This window comes from Castanea sativa, chromosome 9, assembly GCF_040712315.1.
Source record: "Castanea sativa cultivar Marrone di Chiusa Pesio chromosome 9, ASM4071231v1".
In the NCBI taxonomy this organism is placed as follows: Eukaryota; Viridiplantae; Streptophyta; class Magnoliopsida; order Fagales; family Fagaceae; genus Castanea; species Castanea sativa.
The window spans coordinates 1,825,672-1,846,228 of NC_134021.1; the positions used below are offsets into that span (position 1 = coordinate 1,825,672).

General features: G+C 34.8%; 1 protein-coding gene and 1 pseudogene across 1 annotated transcript; one reads left to right on the forward strand and one right to left on the reverse strand.

Annotated features, from left to right (window-relative positions):
• The first annotated feature begins 72 nt into the window (after positions 1 to 72).
• On the forward strand, positions 73 to 18,681 carry LOC142610589 (TMV resistance protein N-like; annotated as a pseudogene).
• A 664-nt stretch (positions 18,682 to 19,345) lies between these two features.
• Positions 19,346 to 19,931, reverse strand: LOC142610650 (putative histone H2B.3). The gene has a single exon (XM_075782523.1). The coding sequence runs from the start codon at positions 19,854 to 19,856 to the stop codon at positions 19,443 to 19,445; it is 414 nt and encodes a 137-aa protein (XP_075638638.1). The 5' UTR covers positions 19,857 to 19,931; the 3' UTR covers positions 19,346 to 19,442.
• Between the last annotated feature and the right edge of the window lie 626 nt (positions 19,932 to 20,557).

A 20,557-nucleotide genomic window follows, 5' to 3' on the forward strand; every position in this document is an offset into this window, starting at 1 on the left:
AAAGAATATAAACTATGGGCAAAAGACAAAGATGAAAGATAGGTGAGTGATAATTTTACCTCTCTTTTAACTCTCTCTCTACTCTCTGTTTAAAGTTTGTTCGTCCCAACTCCCACGCTCCAGGCCCAGCTTCCCTGACTTCTAACTCCCTCTCTAGTCCCTGCGCTTAGTTGCTCTGTGTTCTCTTTTAAGTTTTCTTTACAACTTACAAGCCACAACAATATCAAGTGTCAACAATCAACACATTACAAAAAGTAAATCATCTCAAACAAGGATTCAATATGAGATGAGACATGAGAGGATACCTTTGCTTCTGCCGCTGGCTGCCAAATTCCTCTCCTTTATGTTCAGCCGTAAGTTAGTTAGATTTTCTTTTTTTTTCTTTTTTTCTTTTTTTTTTTTTAAATGGCTTAGAGTTAGAAATCCCCTTCTCTTTTTTCCTTTTATTATATGTGTGAGGTAAGTGGGGGTGTTTCCCACTCCTAGCCTAGGTAGATATCTAATTAGAACCGACTTTGATTTTTGATTTTTGATTTTTGATTTTTGATTTTTGATTTTTGATTTTTGATTTTTGATTTTTTTTTTGCTTGCGTTTGTTTTGAGGAGTTGTTTGGGCTTAATTTTTGTTACTGGGCTATTTTTTTTTTAGCATTTGAAAATATCAATAATATTATGAGAGGGGGGCAAAATGTAATTTTATTGAAGAAAATTGCTAAAAATAATATGTTATATATATACTAAAAAAAATTTTTGAAAATCTGGGGGGGCCACTGCCCCCCAAGTCCAAGAATAGCTCCGTCTCTTAATCATTCCTTTACTAAACGGGAAACTTATCTAGTAGGAATTAAATCAGGCGTTGTTTCAGGAGAGTTTCGATCGGTATGTTCTCAATTTTCTCACATATTCATCACTTTTATATTTTTCCTTTCACTTCGCCCTTGAGAAGAAAAATCCACATCAAATTGTTTTCTCTTTCCTTAATTTTCTTTCCTTTTAATATATTTCTCTTCATTTTAATTGAACGTATCTTCTTCTTCTTCTTTTTTTGTGGATCTATATTATAGCTCAAGATTTACAAGTTTCCATGAGCACCCAAGGAGCCTCAACTTCATCACCGTCTTCTTCTTCAACAACTCGGTGGACATACGATGTCTTTCTCAGTTTTAGAGGCGAGGACACCCGTAAAGGCTTTACAGATCATCTATATAATGCTTTGAAAAATAAAGGCATTTTCACCTTTAGGGACGATGAAGAACTTGAGAGAGGAAAATTCATCTCACAAGAGCTCGTGAAAGCTATTGAAGAATCAAGATTTGCTATTGTTATTTTCTCAATAAACTATGCATTTTCAACATGGTGCTTGGATGAACTAGTGCATATTGTGAGATGCAGGAAAGAGAAAAGATTGGAAGTTTTTCCAATTTTTTACCATGTGGAACCATCTGATGTGCGGAACCAGACGGGACCTTTTGCAAAAGCATTTGATGAACACAAAGAAAGTTTTGAGGAGAGCATAGAAAAGGTGAAAACGTGGAGAGCTACTTTGAGAGAAGTGGCCAATCTGTCTAGTTGGGATTTACTAAATAGGTTAATTTTCTAAACAAATTTATTTCTCTTATATATAAACGCCTAGTCTTATCTCATATATCATGGGGAGTATATAATATAAATAGTTATTAGAATGTAGCATAATATGCATGGATTGAAATATTACGACATTTACTTGTTAAACTTTGTTATATGGCAGAAATAGTAGGTGACCCTTTCTTCTTCTTCTTCTCTCTTCTTTTTATTTTTTATATATTTTTTAAATTTACTTATTTATAATGTTTTAGCGTGACCCTTTCTTTAGGACTTAGGTTACGCTCCTTTGCAATAATTAAAAAACAACTACTTGATTTAGGGACATAACTTTATTTTTTTTATTTTATATAATAAAGACATAACTTTCTACAAATTATAAATTTATTTTAATTGTCTATGAAAGTACTAGATGCTAACACCCTAGTACATATTTAGACCCATAATCAATTTTACGGCTTAATACTCAATTAATCCTAAACTATCATTAAAACCAAATTTACCTGATTAGCCTAATTTTCATGTTGGATGCATACAATAAAGTCATAGTATATAAATAGAAGTAATAAGAAAGATGTGGAATAAGAAATGACAAACCACATGAAAAACACTAAGAAGAATTTTTGAAGAGGAAACTAGTCCCCAATGAAAAATCTCTCCCCTGACACCATCATCAGAATCTCAACTAGTCTGAATAGTTGTAGTGTCCAGCCCTCAAGTTCCAGCTAGCAACCGGCTTCACTAAGTCCTTTTTTCAACTAAATTACCAGAGAGACCATTGTTGAGCCACCAACGGAAAGCCACCAATATGATTTAGATTTGATATTAGATCCAAATAGTGTCCAGCCCTTCAACAAGCTCATAACACTCAAGGTTTGGTGATGGAGGTGAAAGTTTCAAATTTCTCTTTAAGTATATGTCATTCGTGTGACAAACGGAGAAGAGAGGATGAAGGAATCTTTTGCTCCAGGCTAAGGCTCTCTCTTTCTCAAGATGAAATGCTTATGATGAATAAACTCTCGCTAAGTGAATATACCAAGCTCTCATTGATTTCTCAAGTCCAGTATGCACAAGGTGCGTTATTTGGCATATTTGAGAAAGCTGGAAAAAACATATTAGAGTGCATGACATTTTGGATAGAACTTATTGCTGAAAACTGAAAACTAAAAACATTGTAGCAAAATAATTTTTAAATAGATTAAAAAACACTGTTCATGCCAAAAGTTACTGTTCATTGGCCTAAAATTACTGTTCATAAACAGTAACAGACATGCGTAAAAAAAATAAAAAAATAAAAAAATAAAAATAAAGTTGGACGTGGACGCGCGTTTGCGCTATCCAAACGCCCTCTTTGTCTACATGCAGCTTGTGGCCTGGTCAAGACCTAGCTAGGTTGCAAGTTTGTTGCGACTGCCCTTTAATAAAAGCTGCTCCTTTATTTGCCATGTGTCACTGTTGCCTAAGTAGGTTGTAGAGGCACTTCCAACAGCTTTGACACCAAATACAATTACGCTCAGAAAAATACATAAAAATGAGAGAATAAGTACATCAAATTTGTCATTGAATAAGCCAATAAAACTTGTGCTTAAGAGTCTATTATCTTCATTTTATTTTATTTGGTAAATTGCAATTTACTCTTTGTGATTTTGCCATTTCACAAATTTAGTTCATAAAATTTCAATTTTTATATCCATGCCCTTAAAGTTTGGATGGAAATCAAACTATTAGGATTCTACCCAACTTCATAGATTTTGTATTTTATAGGCAAATTCATCTCTCAATTTCGTTTCCTTTTTCCTCTTTCCGAAAAATATTTTCACCCGAAAATATTTTATGGTTGGAAAATATTTTCCGTCAAACCAAACAGAGCCTACATGCAATGTGATGTGAGATGTAAATGTTGGTTGAGTAAATTCTTTTTAACTTCTTTACCTTTTTACCATTTTATTCTCCAAATTTTTACATCTTACATGGGTGGTAAATGCATGGTGCAATTAACCTGATTTATTGCTCAAGATCTAAATCCTGCTTTTTATACTGATTTGCTTCTATTATTATTTTGACTTTTACTATTAAATTGAAACACCCCCCCCCCTAAAAAAATATATGTTACCTTCAATTTTTAAGCTATGTACTTTAGGTGTAGTGTAGTGCAATACATTAAGTTCTCTAATTAAATTTCAAAAACATAGTTGCACTGCATTTAATTATTCTTGAAAATAATACCATTGTATTTTATTGGTGAATGCAACATGGTGTTTAATTTAATTTAGGAACCTATTGTACTATACCTAAAATAGCGAAGCGAACCTCAGTTTATCCTTAACTTTTTGTATTGGCTTGTTTAGGAAGCCACCTTTTTATTCTCATATCTCAAAATTCTTACAGAAACCAACTACCCAATTCGCCAAAAGCAAAAGCATCTCACTTTTATCCAAATGCTCACATTTTCACTCAATTCCTTCCTCGTCCTTATTAAAAAGTTTCTTCTTTGGAGGTAGGCAAAAATGATATTAAAATCATGAGAGGTGCAAAATTCTTCTTATCCTTTTTCAATTATATTTTAGTTTAATTTCTTTTTATTTATCTCATAGTTTATGATTTTATTTCTCCTTTTTCCTTTAATCTGTTAAATCAATTGGTAGCACTAACTTAAAAAAAAAAAACCTCATACACATGTCAGAAATAAAATATTGGCTTCGGCTTTGATATTTGAAGAGCAAATCTTGAAGTTGATGTATGAAAACATTTTCAAGCTGAATTTTGTGTTCCCATTGTGTGACTGTGTACATGGGGGATACTTTTTTTTAGTTGATTAATATAACTTCTACTCTATATATATATTGATGTATGAAAATTTGTTGGTGCAATTATTAGTAGGTCCACCACCTGATTATTCTCGCAAAATTTGACAATGCCTTTAGATACAAAAGTGATCTTGAATGTTTTTTATTTTTTATTTTTTATTTTTGGCCATAGATCTCTAGTTTGGTTGAGTTTAAATTATTTTAGGGAAAATTACATGTTTCGACCATAAAGTCATAAACTATACTTTATTTTACATTTAACTCTGGAACTACAAGAATTCACGATTGGCTTCCTAAACTAAAACCTATGTAGCACTTTTCCCCCTCTCGTCAGTTTCTCAATTAAGTTGGATGGAAAACGTAGTAACGTGAGTTACACGTGACACTTGTTGACATGGAACCCACTAACCCCACTTGAAATGACCACAATGCTCCCCTCATACCCAAAGCAAATGCTCAATTTCCCTTAATTTTGTTTGGTTGGGGAGAGGAAAATGAACAAGATGAACAACAAACCTAGAAAATGAACTATGCCATAGGAGATCAAGCAACAAATCAACCATGATGAACAATGAATCCAAATGAATAACAAACCCCACTAACCCCATTTGGAATTTGGCTCTGTTGTGCCTAATGTGGTGTATTTGGAGGGAGCGAAATCGGCAAACTTTTGAGGACATGGACAAATTCGATGACCAGTTGCTTGCTTCTTTTAGTGGTTCTCTTTTTTATTGGTGTAGGGCTTGGGGACTCACCTCTAGTGATTCTCTCCCTTTGTTCCTTAGTTCTCTCCTTTGTATTTAACTTTTTCTATCTGTTTGTTTCTTTTTCTATACTCTTTGTTCTGCCTTATGCTCTTTCTCATGAGGTAGCTTTTTGAATATACATCTTTCTTACTTATCAAAAAAGAAAAAAATCCAAATGAACAACAAACCCAAAAAATGAACTGTGTCACAGAGAGATCAAACAACAAACCCAAGATTACAACATCAAATCAAACCAAAACACAAACCTAATTCCCATTCGCCAAACCCACACTTGATTCAACTCTTTATTTCAGTCATCTGCTTTGTAGGCTGCTAGATCTAAAAACCCTTAACCTGAATCTCTCAAATTCTAGGTTGATTCCCTCACACCCAAATAATAGATCCACAAAACCACTCAATAATTGCAAATTGAAGGAGGTGCTAAAACCCAAACCCTAACCCTAGCACATGCTGTGGTGATGGTCACAATGGTGGGAGAACAACTGCTTTCGATCGTGTCCTTCTTGTGAGTTTGTATGGCTAGCTTCTTCCCTTCATTGTTGACGGGTTCGGATTAGGGTTATAGTATAACTAGATTCTCTCTTTGTTGCCGGTGGATTGTGGTTGGTAATTGTGTTTGAGTCTATGTCAAGGTTATTGGGTGTGTGGTTACTATGTTTTAACTTGTTTTCAAGCTTTTACTGGTTTGAAGGTGAATGTGGGGAAAAGTGAAATTGTCCCTATTGGGGAGGTGCTTAACATTCATTCTTTGGCTAATACTCTTCGATGTAGGGTGGGTAGTTTGCCTATGACTTACTTGGGTATGCCATTGGGAACTTCGTATAAAACAGCATCTATTTGGAATCCAATCCTTGAAAGGATGGAAAAGAAGCTTTCAGGTTGGAAGCGGCTTTATTTGTCAAAGGGTGGTAGACTTACCTTGCTGAAAAGTACACTTTCAAGCCTTCCAACTTATTACCTTTCCCTTTTCACTATCCCTAAAGCTGTGGCGACTAGATTGGAACGTATTCAGAGGAACTTCCTGTGGGGTTCATTAGTTGAGTGTTTCAAATATCATTTGGTGGCTTGGAAGAAGGTTGGCTTGGGAGAAGATTTGCTTACCACGTGAGTTGGGTGGTTTGGGAATTCGAAATTTGGCGTCTATTAATCAGACCCTTTTAGGGAAATGGCTTTGGAGGTATGGCCATGAAACCACTCATCTGTGGAGAAGGGTCATTGCCCTGAAATATGGGGAAGGAAAAGGGGATTGGTGCACTAGAGCTTGTCGTAGGGCTCATGGTTGTGGGTTATGGCGGAGTATTAATGAAGGTTGGGATACTTTCGCAAAGCATATCTCTTTTGTGGTGGGAGATGGTTCTCGTATCCTTTTGTGGCATGATAAGTGGACTGGAGATGTTCCTCTTAAATTGCTTTATCCTCAGCTATTTCTATGTTCAGCCAATAAGGAGGCCTATATTTCGGATGTGTTAAGCCCTCCTATGGGTAAGAATGACAGAGTGTGGAGTTTAAGATTTTACAGGGGTTTCAATGAATGGAAGTTAGCGGCTTCCTACTCCCTTCTTCATCTCATCCATACCTGTACTTCTAGGGGTGGAGGGTGTGATAGGCTTAGCTGGGATCTTAATGGTAGTGGGAAGTTTGATACTCGGTCTTTTTATCATAAGATTTGTAATGCAGCTCCTTCCACTTTTCCTTGGAAGGGCATTTGGAAAGTTAAAGCTCCTAAAAGGGTGGTTTTTTTTCATGTGGACAGTAGCTCATAGTCAGATTCTAACATTGGATAACCTTATGCTTAGTGGTTGTCCTTTGGTGAATCGCTGTTGTATGTGTTGTTGTAATGCAAAATCTGTGGATCACTTGCTACTTTGTTGTCTGATAGCTCATTCTTTGTGGATGTATATGCTTCGGTTGTTTGGGATCGATTGGGGTATGCCAGGTTCAGTTGTGGACTTATGATTTTGTTGGTATAATTGGCTTGGGAAGCATAGTTTTGACATTTGGAATTTGGTCCCAAGTTGTCTAATGTGGACTATTTGGACTGAACGGAATCAACGGTCTTTTGAGGATGAGGGGAAAATTGTGGTTTAGTTATTAGAGTCTTGCCAGTGGACCCTCTTTGATTGGTCTCGATGTTGAGGTTTCTCGGATTGTTCTACCCTTATGGATTTTCTTTCGTCTATTAGGATAGACTAGGGGCTGCTTTTGTCTTTTTGTTTCCTTTTTCATGTGTTCACTACTGTGAACTCTCTGTATTTTTCTCGCTTTTTTCTTTAATAATATTCTCTTCTTACTTATCAAAAAAAAAAGTGGTTACTATGTGCTTGGCTATTATGTTTGTAGTCTATACATAGAGCAAGAGATAGAGAGATTCAATCTAGATTCGGTGAGAGGGAATTTGGGTTCAATGAGAGGGATTTTGGAGAATGATCCAATCTTTTTTTGGTTTTATGACTTTCTCTTATGGTTTCATTTTGGAGAGAGATTCACTTTCTCTTTATTCAATTTGGTTAGGTGAGAGATCCAATTGCATGCTTGGCTATTATGTTTTTTTTTTCTTTCCCATTTTTAAGTTACTAATAGTGACGGGCATTTTTGTAATTCTAGATGGTATTAGTGGGTTCCATGTCAGCAATTGTTACATGAGTTGCATGTAACTATGTTTTCTATCTAATTTAACTGGAAAAGTGATAGGAGGGGGTAAAGTGTTACACAAGTTTTAGAACGGGCCGATTGTGCAGTCTTGTAGTTCAAGGGAGAAAGTGTAAGATGAGGTATAAATTAGGGTGGAAAAATGTAATTTCCTCCATATTTTATGGTTGCTTATAGTGATTTTTTTATATTTAATTTCTTGTTATGTACTTATTTTTAATATTGGGATAATAACACCCCCCTCCCTTGTGGTTTGGGGAAATTACACTCCGCTCCAAACTTGAAGGGAAAAAAACACTTTCCCACCTTGACATCCGATTGACCAAACTTTGTTAAATTAATATTAAAAATGTTATGTACTAACTTATCCTTTTTTTAAGGGCAAGTTTCAAGAATTGTCCTCCATTTAAAAAATAAAATTCATTGTATTAAATTTTTAATTGAAGTGTATTCTAAAATATTAAGTATGAATTTATTATTTTATTATTTTTTTTTTAACGGGTTATGGAGAGATTTTCTGTTGCAAATGGAGATGATAATGGATGGATTTTTATTACAAAAGACCATTGTTGATTATAATTTTAATGGAAGAAGCTAAATGCTTTTTTTTTTTTTTGAGAACTTGTTAAATATATCTATGGCAAATTAAAAAACTCATGTACACAGGATGTAAATGAAGGAAAAATTCTGGTTTTGCATCTCATGCAAAACCCACAGCGGAAGCGATGAACAAGGATCTATTTCATTCATGATTGATAACGTGCACCATGTAAATTTCAGAATTTAAGAACAAGATAGCGTACCTTGGTGTGGAGAAATTCAAAACAAAGATTAGAAGCACTTGGGAACACTTTTAATCTTCACTCCAATTCCACTTTACGCCCAAGATGTGTGGTCTCTCAATCAGTTTTCCAAAGGGAGAATGAAAGTGTGTCTCACACTCTCTCACACACCGTTTCTTTTCTTTTCTAAACTCTTCTAATTAAAAATTCTGTATGTTTCTCCCTTTATAACTAACTGATTATCTAATTGGGCTGGCCTATTGGGCCTTTCCAATTGGGCTTTAGTGTGTGGCTTGGAGTGGGACCAAAAGGGACCAACAAGACACTAGCTCCAATGGGCCTTGGGCTTTTCCGTCAACTCTTGACAAGTCCAAAGTTACCATTAATTATATTTAATACCACTATATAAATATAATTGCATTCTAGGCCTTATTAATAAATTATATCCCAAGACTTTATTATACACGTAACCCCTTCATAAAATATTCGTAGTAATACAAAGTCATAAATGTAGACTGCCACTTTGTAAATTACTACATCTTATCCTTGAGTACCTGGTTTAATTCTTTAAAGTTATTCATTATATATTTATGAAATCCAATTTCATAAATATATACTTTAGCAATTTCTTACTAAAGTGGTTAGGCCTAACTCTCTGAATAACTGAACCATTAAACTTATCTCAAGGGAATATTTTATATCTCCATCAAGAGACTATGAATTCCATCTTGAGAATATATGTTCCATCAACACTAAATGTGGCTGCCCAACATACTGAGGTTTTGACCATCACTTCAGATCTCACTCCTGATATATCAAAGCAACCTACACTTCATGATCGAGTCCATTATTCTCTCGGGATTAAGAGTTCATGCAAATAGAAGTCGTGAGATTTATTATTCATTTGACGATCGTTAGAAGAATAATAAATCTCACAGTCCCTGTTCAATACGTTTTAACTCTTAAAACATATCAACATATCAACTAGAAGTTTCCACTTCCATGATCAAGACAAATCATCGTAGTTGACACGTTATAGTCTTCGCAGATGAAATGCCCAATTTCATCACCGACTACGAACTATTAATTCTGAGTTTACAAAGAACTTGTGATTTACATCTTCTGTGACTTTTCACATAAATCACATACAATGCATCTCATGGACTATATGATAATGTCTCATATTCATGTTACTATTATTTTAGATAATAATAAAATAACTTTATCAAACACAATATTAAGTCATACATCATGTCATACATAATGTCATACATAATATCATACATAGCATCATACAATAGGATTTAAGGGCACTAATCCTAACAGTAAAATTCTCATATAAGACAAATTTGTTGATGCTTGCGTGTGCGTGTGTTTGCGTGCATGTGTGTGTAGTACCTTGAGTTTTTCTTGAATTGTAAATTAATATGATAGTTTAGTCTCATCCCCCTCCCTCACAAACAAAATTTATGGTTCCACACATGATTGGATTCATTGTAATACAAGATTTGCACTTCACTCATATATCAAAAATGTAACTCTTAAGGGTTTTCTTTGTGGATGTATACCGCTAGACTGAATCATGTAACTCACATGTGTTCTTTATTCTATACTTCCGCTTTTGCTAAGAGTAGTTACGTGCTTGTTATTTAGTCAACATAACTCTCTTGTGTTCCTACATGAATAGTTTTATCCACGTTACTTGAGCAAATGAATTCAAATGTGCTTGAGCAAGAAGGCTAATATTTTTCTTCCTAATTGGGGGTTTTTAATTGGTTTGGACCATCATGTAATTATTTTCAATCTCGTTTATTGGCATGGGTTAGAATTCATCCAGCACATTGTGAAAAAAGAATATTTTATATTTGGTTTGGGCCATCACATAAAGAATTTTTTTATCTTCTTTGCAGGCATGAGTCAGAATTTATCCAAGAAATTGTTGAAGAGATGATGAAGAAATTGAATTCAAAATTCTTAATCATTAACGAAAACCTCATAGGAGTAGAATCTATTGTGGCAGAATTGATCCCTTCGTATTTGGATTTTGGGAATAATGTTTGCATGATAGGGATTTGTGGTATGGGGGGAATGGGAAAGACAACTCTTGCTAGAGTTGTTTATGATATGCATTCTGATAAATTTGAAGCTTCTAGTTTTATTGCTAATGTTAGGGAAAAGTCGGAAAAAGATGGTTTGCTTCAATTACAAAAGCAACTTCTTGAAGATATTTTGGGGGTAATAAATATAAAAATGTTGGATGTTCATCAAGGAGTTAACATAATCAAAAATAGGTTATGTCATAAAAAAGTTCTACTTGTCCTAGATGATGTTAATCATGTGCACCAATTAGAAAAATTGGCTGGAGAGCATCACTGGTTTGGATTGGGGAGTCGAATCATCATAACAACTAGAGATGAACATGTGTTAGTTGCACATAGAGTTCGTAAAATATATAGGCCTAAAGGACTAAATAATGATGATGCTTTAAAATTTTTTTGTTTGAAAGCCTTCAAAAATGTGCAACCCGAAAAAGGTTATATGCAGCACTCTCAGGAAGTTGTAAAATATGCTAATGGCCTTCCATTAGCTCTTGGTACTTTGGGTTCCTTTTTAGTGGGAAGAACAATAGATGAATGGAAAAGTGCATTGGACTATTTTAAAAAAAATCCTCCAAATGAAATATTTGATATACTTAAAATAAGTTTTGATGGACTAGATGAAATGTGGAAGGAGATATTCTTAGATATTGCATGTTTCTTCAAGGGGTGGTCCATATTGGAAGTAATACATATATTAGAGAATTGTGGTTTTAATGCAAGAATTGGTATAAGCGTTCTCCGGGACAAATCTCTCCTAACTTTCTCAAGAAACAATGAATGCTTGGAGATGCATGATCTACTACAAGAAATGGGTGAAAAAATTGTTCGTCAACAATCATGTGGAGAGCTTGGAAGGGCGAGTAGGTTGTGGCTTTTGAAGGACTTGCTTCGTGTATCGGAGAACAATATGGTAAGAAGCTATAATTTTATTTAAGCAAATAAGATTGAGTAAGTATAGTGACATAATTGTGTTCAATAAATTAGTTCTTGGAAAAAAAAAAAAAACTTCAATAGGTTAGTGGTTACCTACGTATCTAAGTAACAAAATATAAAATATGTTCATTTAACATGCTAATATATTGTCTATGACGATTTCTCAGAGCATTCACATTAGCCTGTGTAAAATTTATAGTCTGTTTTAGTATAAAAACTTATTTATTCTATTTTACACAACTATTTTTCAAAAACACCACATTAAATTATCTATTTACATTTCATTAACTACTATTTCGTTATCAATTTGTTATTTATTTACTAATTCTCCCAAAGCATACCTCCCTTCTCCTTAAACAAAAACCACTATCTCTCACACAGTCTTCCATTCCAAACCCATTAAACCTGAGACACACACTCTCTCTCTCTCCACACAGAAATCACTCTCTCACATCACCACCGCCTACCCCGCCTCAACAGATTAACCCAAAATCCATCCCCAACTAGTTCTACAAAGTTCCAAACAACCAGATCCTCCATGACTTGATTGGCGACCATAGTCGATGATTTCAACACCCCCCCCCCACACACCGACGTTGAGATTATGAGTTCGTCCACATCTTGGATATCTGTTGTATGCTTTTTTGTGCTACCGATTGGATTTGATTTTGGGTTTGGGCTGATGGGTTTAAGCTGTCGTTGGCTTTGATCAAACTTTGTAATGGGTTATGGTGCTGGTGCTGAGTTGTGGTGGTGGTTGGACGGTCTAGGTTAGAGAGAGAGAGAGAGAGAGATGAGAAATAATTTTAAATAAAAAAAAAAACTATAGTAACCTCCATATTTACATGGTTATTGTAGTTTTGTAAATGTTTTGCACATTTTTACATGGTATAATGTGGGTGGTTTTCTAGATTGGTTGGCTAAATTATGAGTCTTAGTATATTTTACATAGACTAATGTGAATACTCTTATATTTTAAAAACATAATATGATTAAGTAATTTTTAATAAAATTGAGTTTTTTTTTTTCCGAATGTAATAAACCAATCACTAATCTCTTGGTTACTACATAAAAGAAAAAGATATATTAACATTTTTTTATAAAAAATAATAATAATAATAATAAAACTTCATTCTATAGGCTTTATTTGCTTTCTTCCATCACTCCAAAAAGTAATGTTGTAATTTCCAATTTTTTACTCTCTTGGTCATGAATTTTTAAATGGTAGAATCACGGTTTTAAAAAACGGACCGGATCAAATGGTTCAACTAGGAATCAAACCGGTGGATCAACCATGAAAATCTCTGGTTCAATTGGTAAAAATCGGAAACCGAACTTATTTTTGGTTCTTTGACTGTTTCAATTTTTAAAACTATGTGTAGAAGTGTGCCTTTATTGTTTTAACGTATGACAGTATGATTGTAAATTGATTAAAAATATAAAATCTTTAAAATATGATGTACTATAATCTATTAGTTACTAATAGGGCTTAATATGTAATAAATTTTATAATTAAAATATGATGTTGTACTATAAGCTATTAATTACTAATGCAACTCTTAGTGTCGGTTTGGGTTGTTTAAAAAAATGTGTTTTGAAGCGTAATGATTTTAAAAATTGTGTTTTGAAAATGTGTTTTTTAAAAATGAAATTAAGTGTTTGATAAAATCTGTGGAAACTGGAAAGTATTTTTGATACAAAAAGTCGTCATGTGAAAATGCAATGGAAAAGAAAAAAAAAAACACTCCATGAATTATATTATCTTAAAATTGCTAGGCTAAACACCAATCTCTATACATTTTCATTTAAATCGCTCTTTTTCTCCACAAAATCGCAATGCTAAATGGTAAATTGGTAATATGTAGTGCATTTTACTATTTCTATTATGAAATTTGAAAGTTGGATCCACCGTTTTGGGAGAGAAGTGGAATGCAAAAATTAAATTATTTTTAGTTCGGTTCACAGCCTTCTTGAGCATGCCAATAATTTAGAGGAGGTTCTATATATGGAAAATTGAGGGAGTAGTTATTTTTATCTCCTTTGAAGTCTTTACTCTAGTAATTCTAATGTTCTTAATTCTTATCATTTGCTTGTGTAAATCTCAAGTGTTTGCTTTTGAAATCATAGGCAACAAATGCAATTCAAGCCATAGTCATCAGGAATTGGAAAGCAAATATCAACTTTGAAGAATATCCTGAAGTTTTTTCAAAGATGTCTAATCTTAGATTGCTAATAATTGATGAGATGTACGTCCCAAATGCTCTCAATCTCAATCGTGTTCCTAATGGCCTAAGACATCTTTCATGGAAATATTGTTCGTTAAAATGTTTGCCATCTAGTTTCCAACCAAAGGAACTTGTTGGACTTGACTTGCAGTATAGCTGGTGTAAATATCTTTGGGAAGGAGCAAAGGTAATTTGGTTCTTTTAACTGTCTTTCTATTATTTATTATTTCTCTTTTCTTTAAGTGTAGCTACAATATAGTGCTGGTGTATTTGAGCTTTCTCCTTTTATTAATAAAGTTGTTTTAATTTCAAAGAATTCTTTACTTATTAAACTAAATTCTATGTTTAATGGTTTTTTTTTTCTTCTTTTTAACAGTGTTTAGGAAACTTGAAGTCCATCAATCTTTCCCTCTCCCAGAACCTTATTAGGACACCTGACTTTTCAGGGGTTCCTACACTTGAGGTACTACACCTTGATCGGTGCTGTAATTTGGTTGGGTTACACCCATCTATTGGACAACTCAGCAAGCTTAAAATTGTAAATCTGAATTTGTGCATATCTCTTACCAATCTTCCCAGCTTGTCAGCTAAAATGGAGTCCCTTACGTCTATTGATCTTAGTGGTTGCTCAAAATTCAAGATGATTCCAGAATTTAAGGGAACTATGAAAAGCCTATCGCAACTTATTTTGGGTTGGACTGCTATTGAGGAACTACCACCCTCATCAATCGAGTGTTTGACTGCCCTTGAAATTCTAAATCTAGAAGGCTGCAAAGATCTCAAATGCCTTCCAAGCAACATGGATAGTTTGAGGTCTCTTAAAATTCTCGATCTTTCTATATGCTTAAAACTTGCCAACCTGCCAGAGAACTTATGGAAAATAAAGAGTTTGGAAACACTTGATTTGAGTGGGATTTCTCAACTTGAAGAAATAGAACTTAATGGTATAGGCTGCTTGTCCTCGTTAGAATATTTATCACTAAGTTCAAACAATTTTGTCACCCTGCCTGCAACCTTCAGTCAACTTTCAAAACTTAAATCTCTTGATTTGAGCAACAACATGAATCTTCGATCAGTGCCTGAGCTTCCATCAACCACGAAATATATAAATATGGAAAGCTGTTGTTCACTAAAACCATCACCAGCACTGCTTAGACAAAGCAGTTTGTCACGACCTTGTTCTTCCCCATTTTTACGGAAGTATGAGAGCAGTGGTGGACTGGCATTTACAATATTGAACCGTTACCTGCAGGTAATCTCTTCTATCTCTCTCTGACTCTTTCTCTTCACTTGTTAAATTGAATATCACGTTTTTTTTTTTTTTGGGTACAGGGACTCTTTTGTCAAAAAATTGGATATGAAACAGCTACCAAAAGAAAAGAGGATGGATCTAAGACTGAATTTCAGATCATTATTCCCAGATGTTTATTTCCGCGGTGGTTAACTTATCAAAGTTGGGGGAACTCAATAAGCGTAGTGTTGTCTCCAAATTGGTGTAATAGTAGGTGGATGGGATTCACTCTATGTGCTCTTTTCACTACAAGTAGACTTGCCTATTCTGGTTTTAGAGCTCGTGTGAAAGCCATTGGTGATATGCCTCACAGTCAATATGTCTCTCAATTGTTTTTTAGATACTTTAGTAAGCAGCACCACGTTTGGTTATTGTATTTGTCTCGTGATGATTGGTTTAGTACTGTTGGAAATGGTGAATGTAGTCAGATTGAGGTTGTATTTGAAGAGGACTCTGGTTCAAGCTTTCTTAGTACAATAAATCCTGTGGGGCGATGTGGGGTCGGTTTGGTATACGAGCAAGACATGGAACTGATGGAAGAGTTAAACCAGGCAAAATGCACAATGCAGCAGCAGTAGCTGTGTCATTACTTATGAAGGTTGGGATGGTGTCCATCATGGATTTGTCAATTTAGAGGGAAGCAGTGATGAGTCTGATGACTAAGCATTTATTTAATGTGAAAAAAATGAAATATTTCCCTCTTCATCCGATGGTAATGACCAACTCCAACATCCTTCCTATTTAATCCTAATTTATTTTCTTTTCTTTCTTGCCGTACAGCTGGTTTGGTCCCTAACAAGTATAGTCCAGTTGTCTTTTAGTTTTTCTTCATCACTTTCAAGAAGCTTAATAACTAGTATAAAACCTTAGGCAAGTTAAGAATATGATTCAGATAGGAAATTCATTTTCAAGCTTCACTCATTATACTGCTCTAATAAGAAATTTGCTAATGTAGATGGTTCAAACCTAATTTTGCATCCTATCTGTGGTTGATCAGTGTTCTTTCTTTTATCTATGTGAAAACTGAAAACCTAGTGTGATTGTGTGTATTTTCGATTCACGCTTTGAGTAAATTTTGTTGGTTTTTGAGATTGGTACCATTTGTTGGTTTTTGAGTAAACTGAGATTGGTTTTTTAGTAAACTTTGTGTATTCATGCTTTGAGATTGGTATCATTTGTTGAATTTTTTTTTGTCTGTAAAATTGTTTGGTAGAGAGACGAGGGGAGTAGAAGTTTCTGCATCTTGAAGAATTCTCATTTTGTTTCTTTTTTTTTTGCTTCTACTGACATTGATATTTTGCAGTTTGCACTCATGATTTTTTTGGTTAACTCATACAGTTAAGATTTGAGGAAATTATACATTGATAGTCATCCATAAAGAGATTTTTAGGGGCAGATTAATATTTCTGCAATCTCTCTTACCCACTCTCTGATTTGTTTCAACATTGAAGGTTTTTTTTTTAAATAAATAAATTCATCCATGTGCAATTTTTTAGCTGGATTACTATTGATGATACTGCCATTGGGTTTTTTAGTTGATGAAGTAGCTAAGGAATTTGAGAATGTTATTTTTATTGTTTGGAATTTTAGTTCTTAATTGAAGATTTAAGCACATCAATGAGTACATATATATTGTTTGTGAAAATGTCTGAATGAGTTTTTATATTTTATGTATTTTTGTTCTTTGTTCGTGATTTTTCTAAGGCTTGCATGATAATTCCTTTTGCTTTTGCAGTTAGGAAAAGACTGGAGTAAAGGGGAATTGGAGAAAGAAACTATTTTGGCTCTTTTTTCATTGGATCTCAATAGAGAGAGACTGAAAACAAGAAGATTCAATGACATATTTTAAAAAGTTTACATGGTTAAGTGCCAAGATTTGAGGCAGTTGTCATATGATAAGTATCCTGCTAATTGTCTTAAATGATGGTCTGTGTACACCATCCTTGTCCTTGTTTACAAATTTATTTACTCATACTGTAATACAAGTAAATTTTCTTTATATCTTTGTTTAATTATAACAATGAAGTTATTTGTTTGTTGTCTTCTAGAGTTAAATTTTTTTATTCTTATATAAAAAGACTAGTTCGTGTAGAAATCGAGTAATAAATCAAATACATTATTCCAAGTTTCAGGTGTTCGGAGACTTTTCCTGTGATAGTTTGGTTGAGATCCACCCATCTATTGATTTTAGTAAATTTCATGGCACTGAGACTTGAAGAAATGTAGTTGATAGATGGTTATGTACTTGGAGGCTGTTGAGGGCTAATTGGGCTAAGCCCATACATAGCATCAGATTCAAGTATCGGAACAACCCAGAGAGGCACAGATCTAAGAGAGAGGCCTAAAGTGGTTTTTCTTGCATTCGCCTACTCACATATCCGCAGTTCCAGCTGCAGGTGGGTGTCCCACTTGCACACAAATTCAAGCAAGACCCCAGGTCCAATCCTTATCAATACAAGAGTCTTCCTCAAGCAAAGCAATCAAGGAAAGTTCAGAACTCACTTTGGCCATGGTTCAGCGGCCTTAACAAAGATTCATGAAAGGACAGGTCCTACGGTCCTGTATCGTGGTCACCATCAACTTCGGGGAGCAGGGTCAAACGGTCCAGCACCTCGGAGACACAACAAGATGCAAAAAACGAGATCACATATTGAAAGCTTGTTTGGGGTGAGGAATTCCAGTTGCAGGAGGAAGAAGAAAAGGCGAGGTAAGGACTTTCCTCTTCTCAGAGGATAATAGGCAGTGCCCAAATAAGCTAGAGAAACCAAGTGGTAAAAGTGGGGGCTTACGAAAGCTCAAGTCTAAATTCTCACCCTATATAAGGGTAAAGAGACTCGCTTGTAGGGGCAGATGAAAGAAAAGAGAAATCACAATCATTGAGAGAATACAGAAAAGCTTTGAATTTTGTTTCTCTTTTGCTCTTTTTTCTTCTTCCTTAATTCTCTGCTCTGTGCATCTTGAATCAAATAGTCCTAATACCTCTTCATCACCGTGTCCAACAATGCCTCCAAAGTCAAAGAGCATCAAGAGAGAGAGCAATGATGCCTCTTCCCACGCACCAATACCAGATATTGCAGACCATGCAGCGAGAACAGCTAGAGCTTGTTGAGTTAGTGCAGCAACTGAAAGACTCTATAAGCAAGCAAAAGGAAAATGCTATGTCTGATAAGGTTCTATCAGGACTTGGGATGAGATGGTAGACAGTTTTTGCAGTAAGTTCTTCCAGAAAAGAGGAGAGGATAACATTTGTCAGTCTTTGTAATAATACCAAGCAAAATGTGAATGAAGGTGTGGTGGAATTCATCCAAAGATTCATGGACACAGCCTTGGATTGTTATGACAACAATGAGGTGTGCATCAACAATATGCTCTGCGAATACAGGTTGCACCTCGAGAACCTAAATATTGTGCAATTTGTCGATCTGTTACAAAAGGCTCCAAGGACAGCCCTCACAGTATCAGAGAGGAGATAAAAGAGTCCGAGTGTTTGGATTTAAAATTTTCTATTTATATCTCCCCACTTATGCGAAAATTCAAAAATGGTAATGGCGATTATCTAATGGTTGTGCACATTTATTCTTCAAGTTGGTTGGAATGTCTTTTTAAGACTAATAGCGCAAGTAGAATGAAATTGTTTGCAGTCTTTCATATATACAAAATAAATAAATAAATAAAAATTAAGAAAAAAAGAAGAAGAAAAAAACTACATAGATTATATACCATTTTTATGAGTAGGTGACAATCTTCCAAGAAAACCATTCTCACATACAAGAATTTGTTAAAAACTTGATTGCCAAACCGCCATCTCTTCAAAAATATCAAACTAAAATTCAGTCATTAATCAAAACCAATCCAGATTTTTCCGGGAAAATTTTCATTAAAAGTTCAAAATTCCCTCACAATTTTTAAAGCATATTCCAATTTCACGCTACCCTTGATTCATTTTCTAAACAAACATGCCTCAAGCCAAGAAACCGGTCTCATTTTTTTTTTTTCAAGTTTCCATTAGCAAAAACACCACCACCATTACCATCTCCCCCCAAAAAAAATAAAAATCACAACCCACTTTATATATCAAATACACAAATCAACATTATCCCATTTCCCGTTTGGTAAATACATAATTTCAATCGTTTTCCCACCAAACACATTCACATTCACATTCACATTCACATCCCATTGAAAAACAAACAACCAATCATTCCAAACAATTCCCAGAACCAACAAATTCCATTAAATTTCTGACTACCAAACATTACAAAACTATAGTTTTGCTTTGCCAAACAGAAACTAACAAAAACATGAAATTCAAGAACTAGTAAACTTGGTGACAGCCTTGGTTCCTTCAGAGACAGCGTGCTTAGCCAACTCACCAGGCAACACCAAACGCACCGCAGTCTGAATCTCCCGAGACGTGATCGTGGGCTTCTTGTTGTACCGAGCCAATCGCGATGACTCCTGGGCGAGCTTCTCGAAGATATCGTTGATGAAGCTGTTCATGATCCCCATAGCCTTGCTCGAAATCCCAATATCTGGGTGAACCTGTTTGAGAACCTTGAATAGGTAGATCTTGTATGTCTCGATGCTCTTCTTCACCTTCTTCTTCTTCTTCAAATCGCTACCGCCTTCCTTCGAGATCTTCTTCTCGGCCTTCGCCGGTGCTTTCTCCGCCGCCACTGGCTTCTTCTCCGCTGGCTTCTTCTCTGCCTTTGTGGGTGCCATTGATTTTTGAGAGAGAATGAAAATTCTAGAGAGAGATTCGGAATGTGAAATAGCTTGCAATGAAAAATATTGTGATGAAGAGGTTGGTGGGTTTGGGAGAGTTTATATAGGGAGGCGGAGTCTGTTCTTATTGGAGGATAGGGTTTTCACGCGGATCGATGACGTGGCGTTTTCTTGATCTGTATCGACGGTTGGGATTGCGTTTTTCACTCTTTGTTGAGTCGTAATCTCGCGGATTCGGAATGCGGTTACTGCTGTACGGTTTATCCAATGACTACGGTAATTTCTTAATTATTTTAAAGGGTAAACTACATATTTAGTCCCTAATATTTACACCATATTTCAATTTGGTCCTTAACCTTTCAATTGTGTCAATTTGGTCCTTAATCTTTTAGTGTCGTGTCAATTTAGTCTTTGCCATTATATATTAGATGAAAATCTCTTACATAGCAAACAGCTAAAATAAAATTTTAGTTTATTATCACATCAACAGAAGCTAATTTTTTATTTTGGTCATTAGACACGTCATTAATTTTCATCCGAAAGATAACTGTAGGGATTAAATTGACACGGTATTGAAAGATTAGGAACCAAATTGACACAATTAAAAGGTTAGGGATCAAATTGAAATATGATGTATAAGATAGGGACCAAATACGTAGTTTATCCTATTTTAAAATAGAGAAATGATATATCTACAA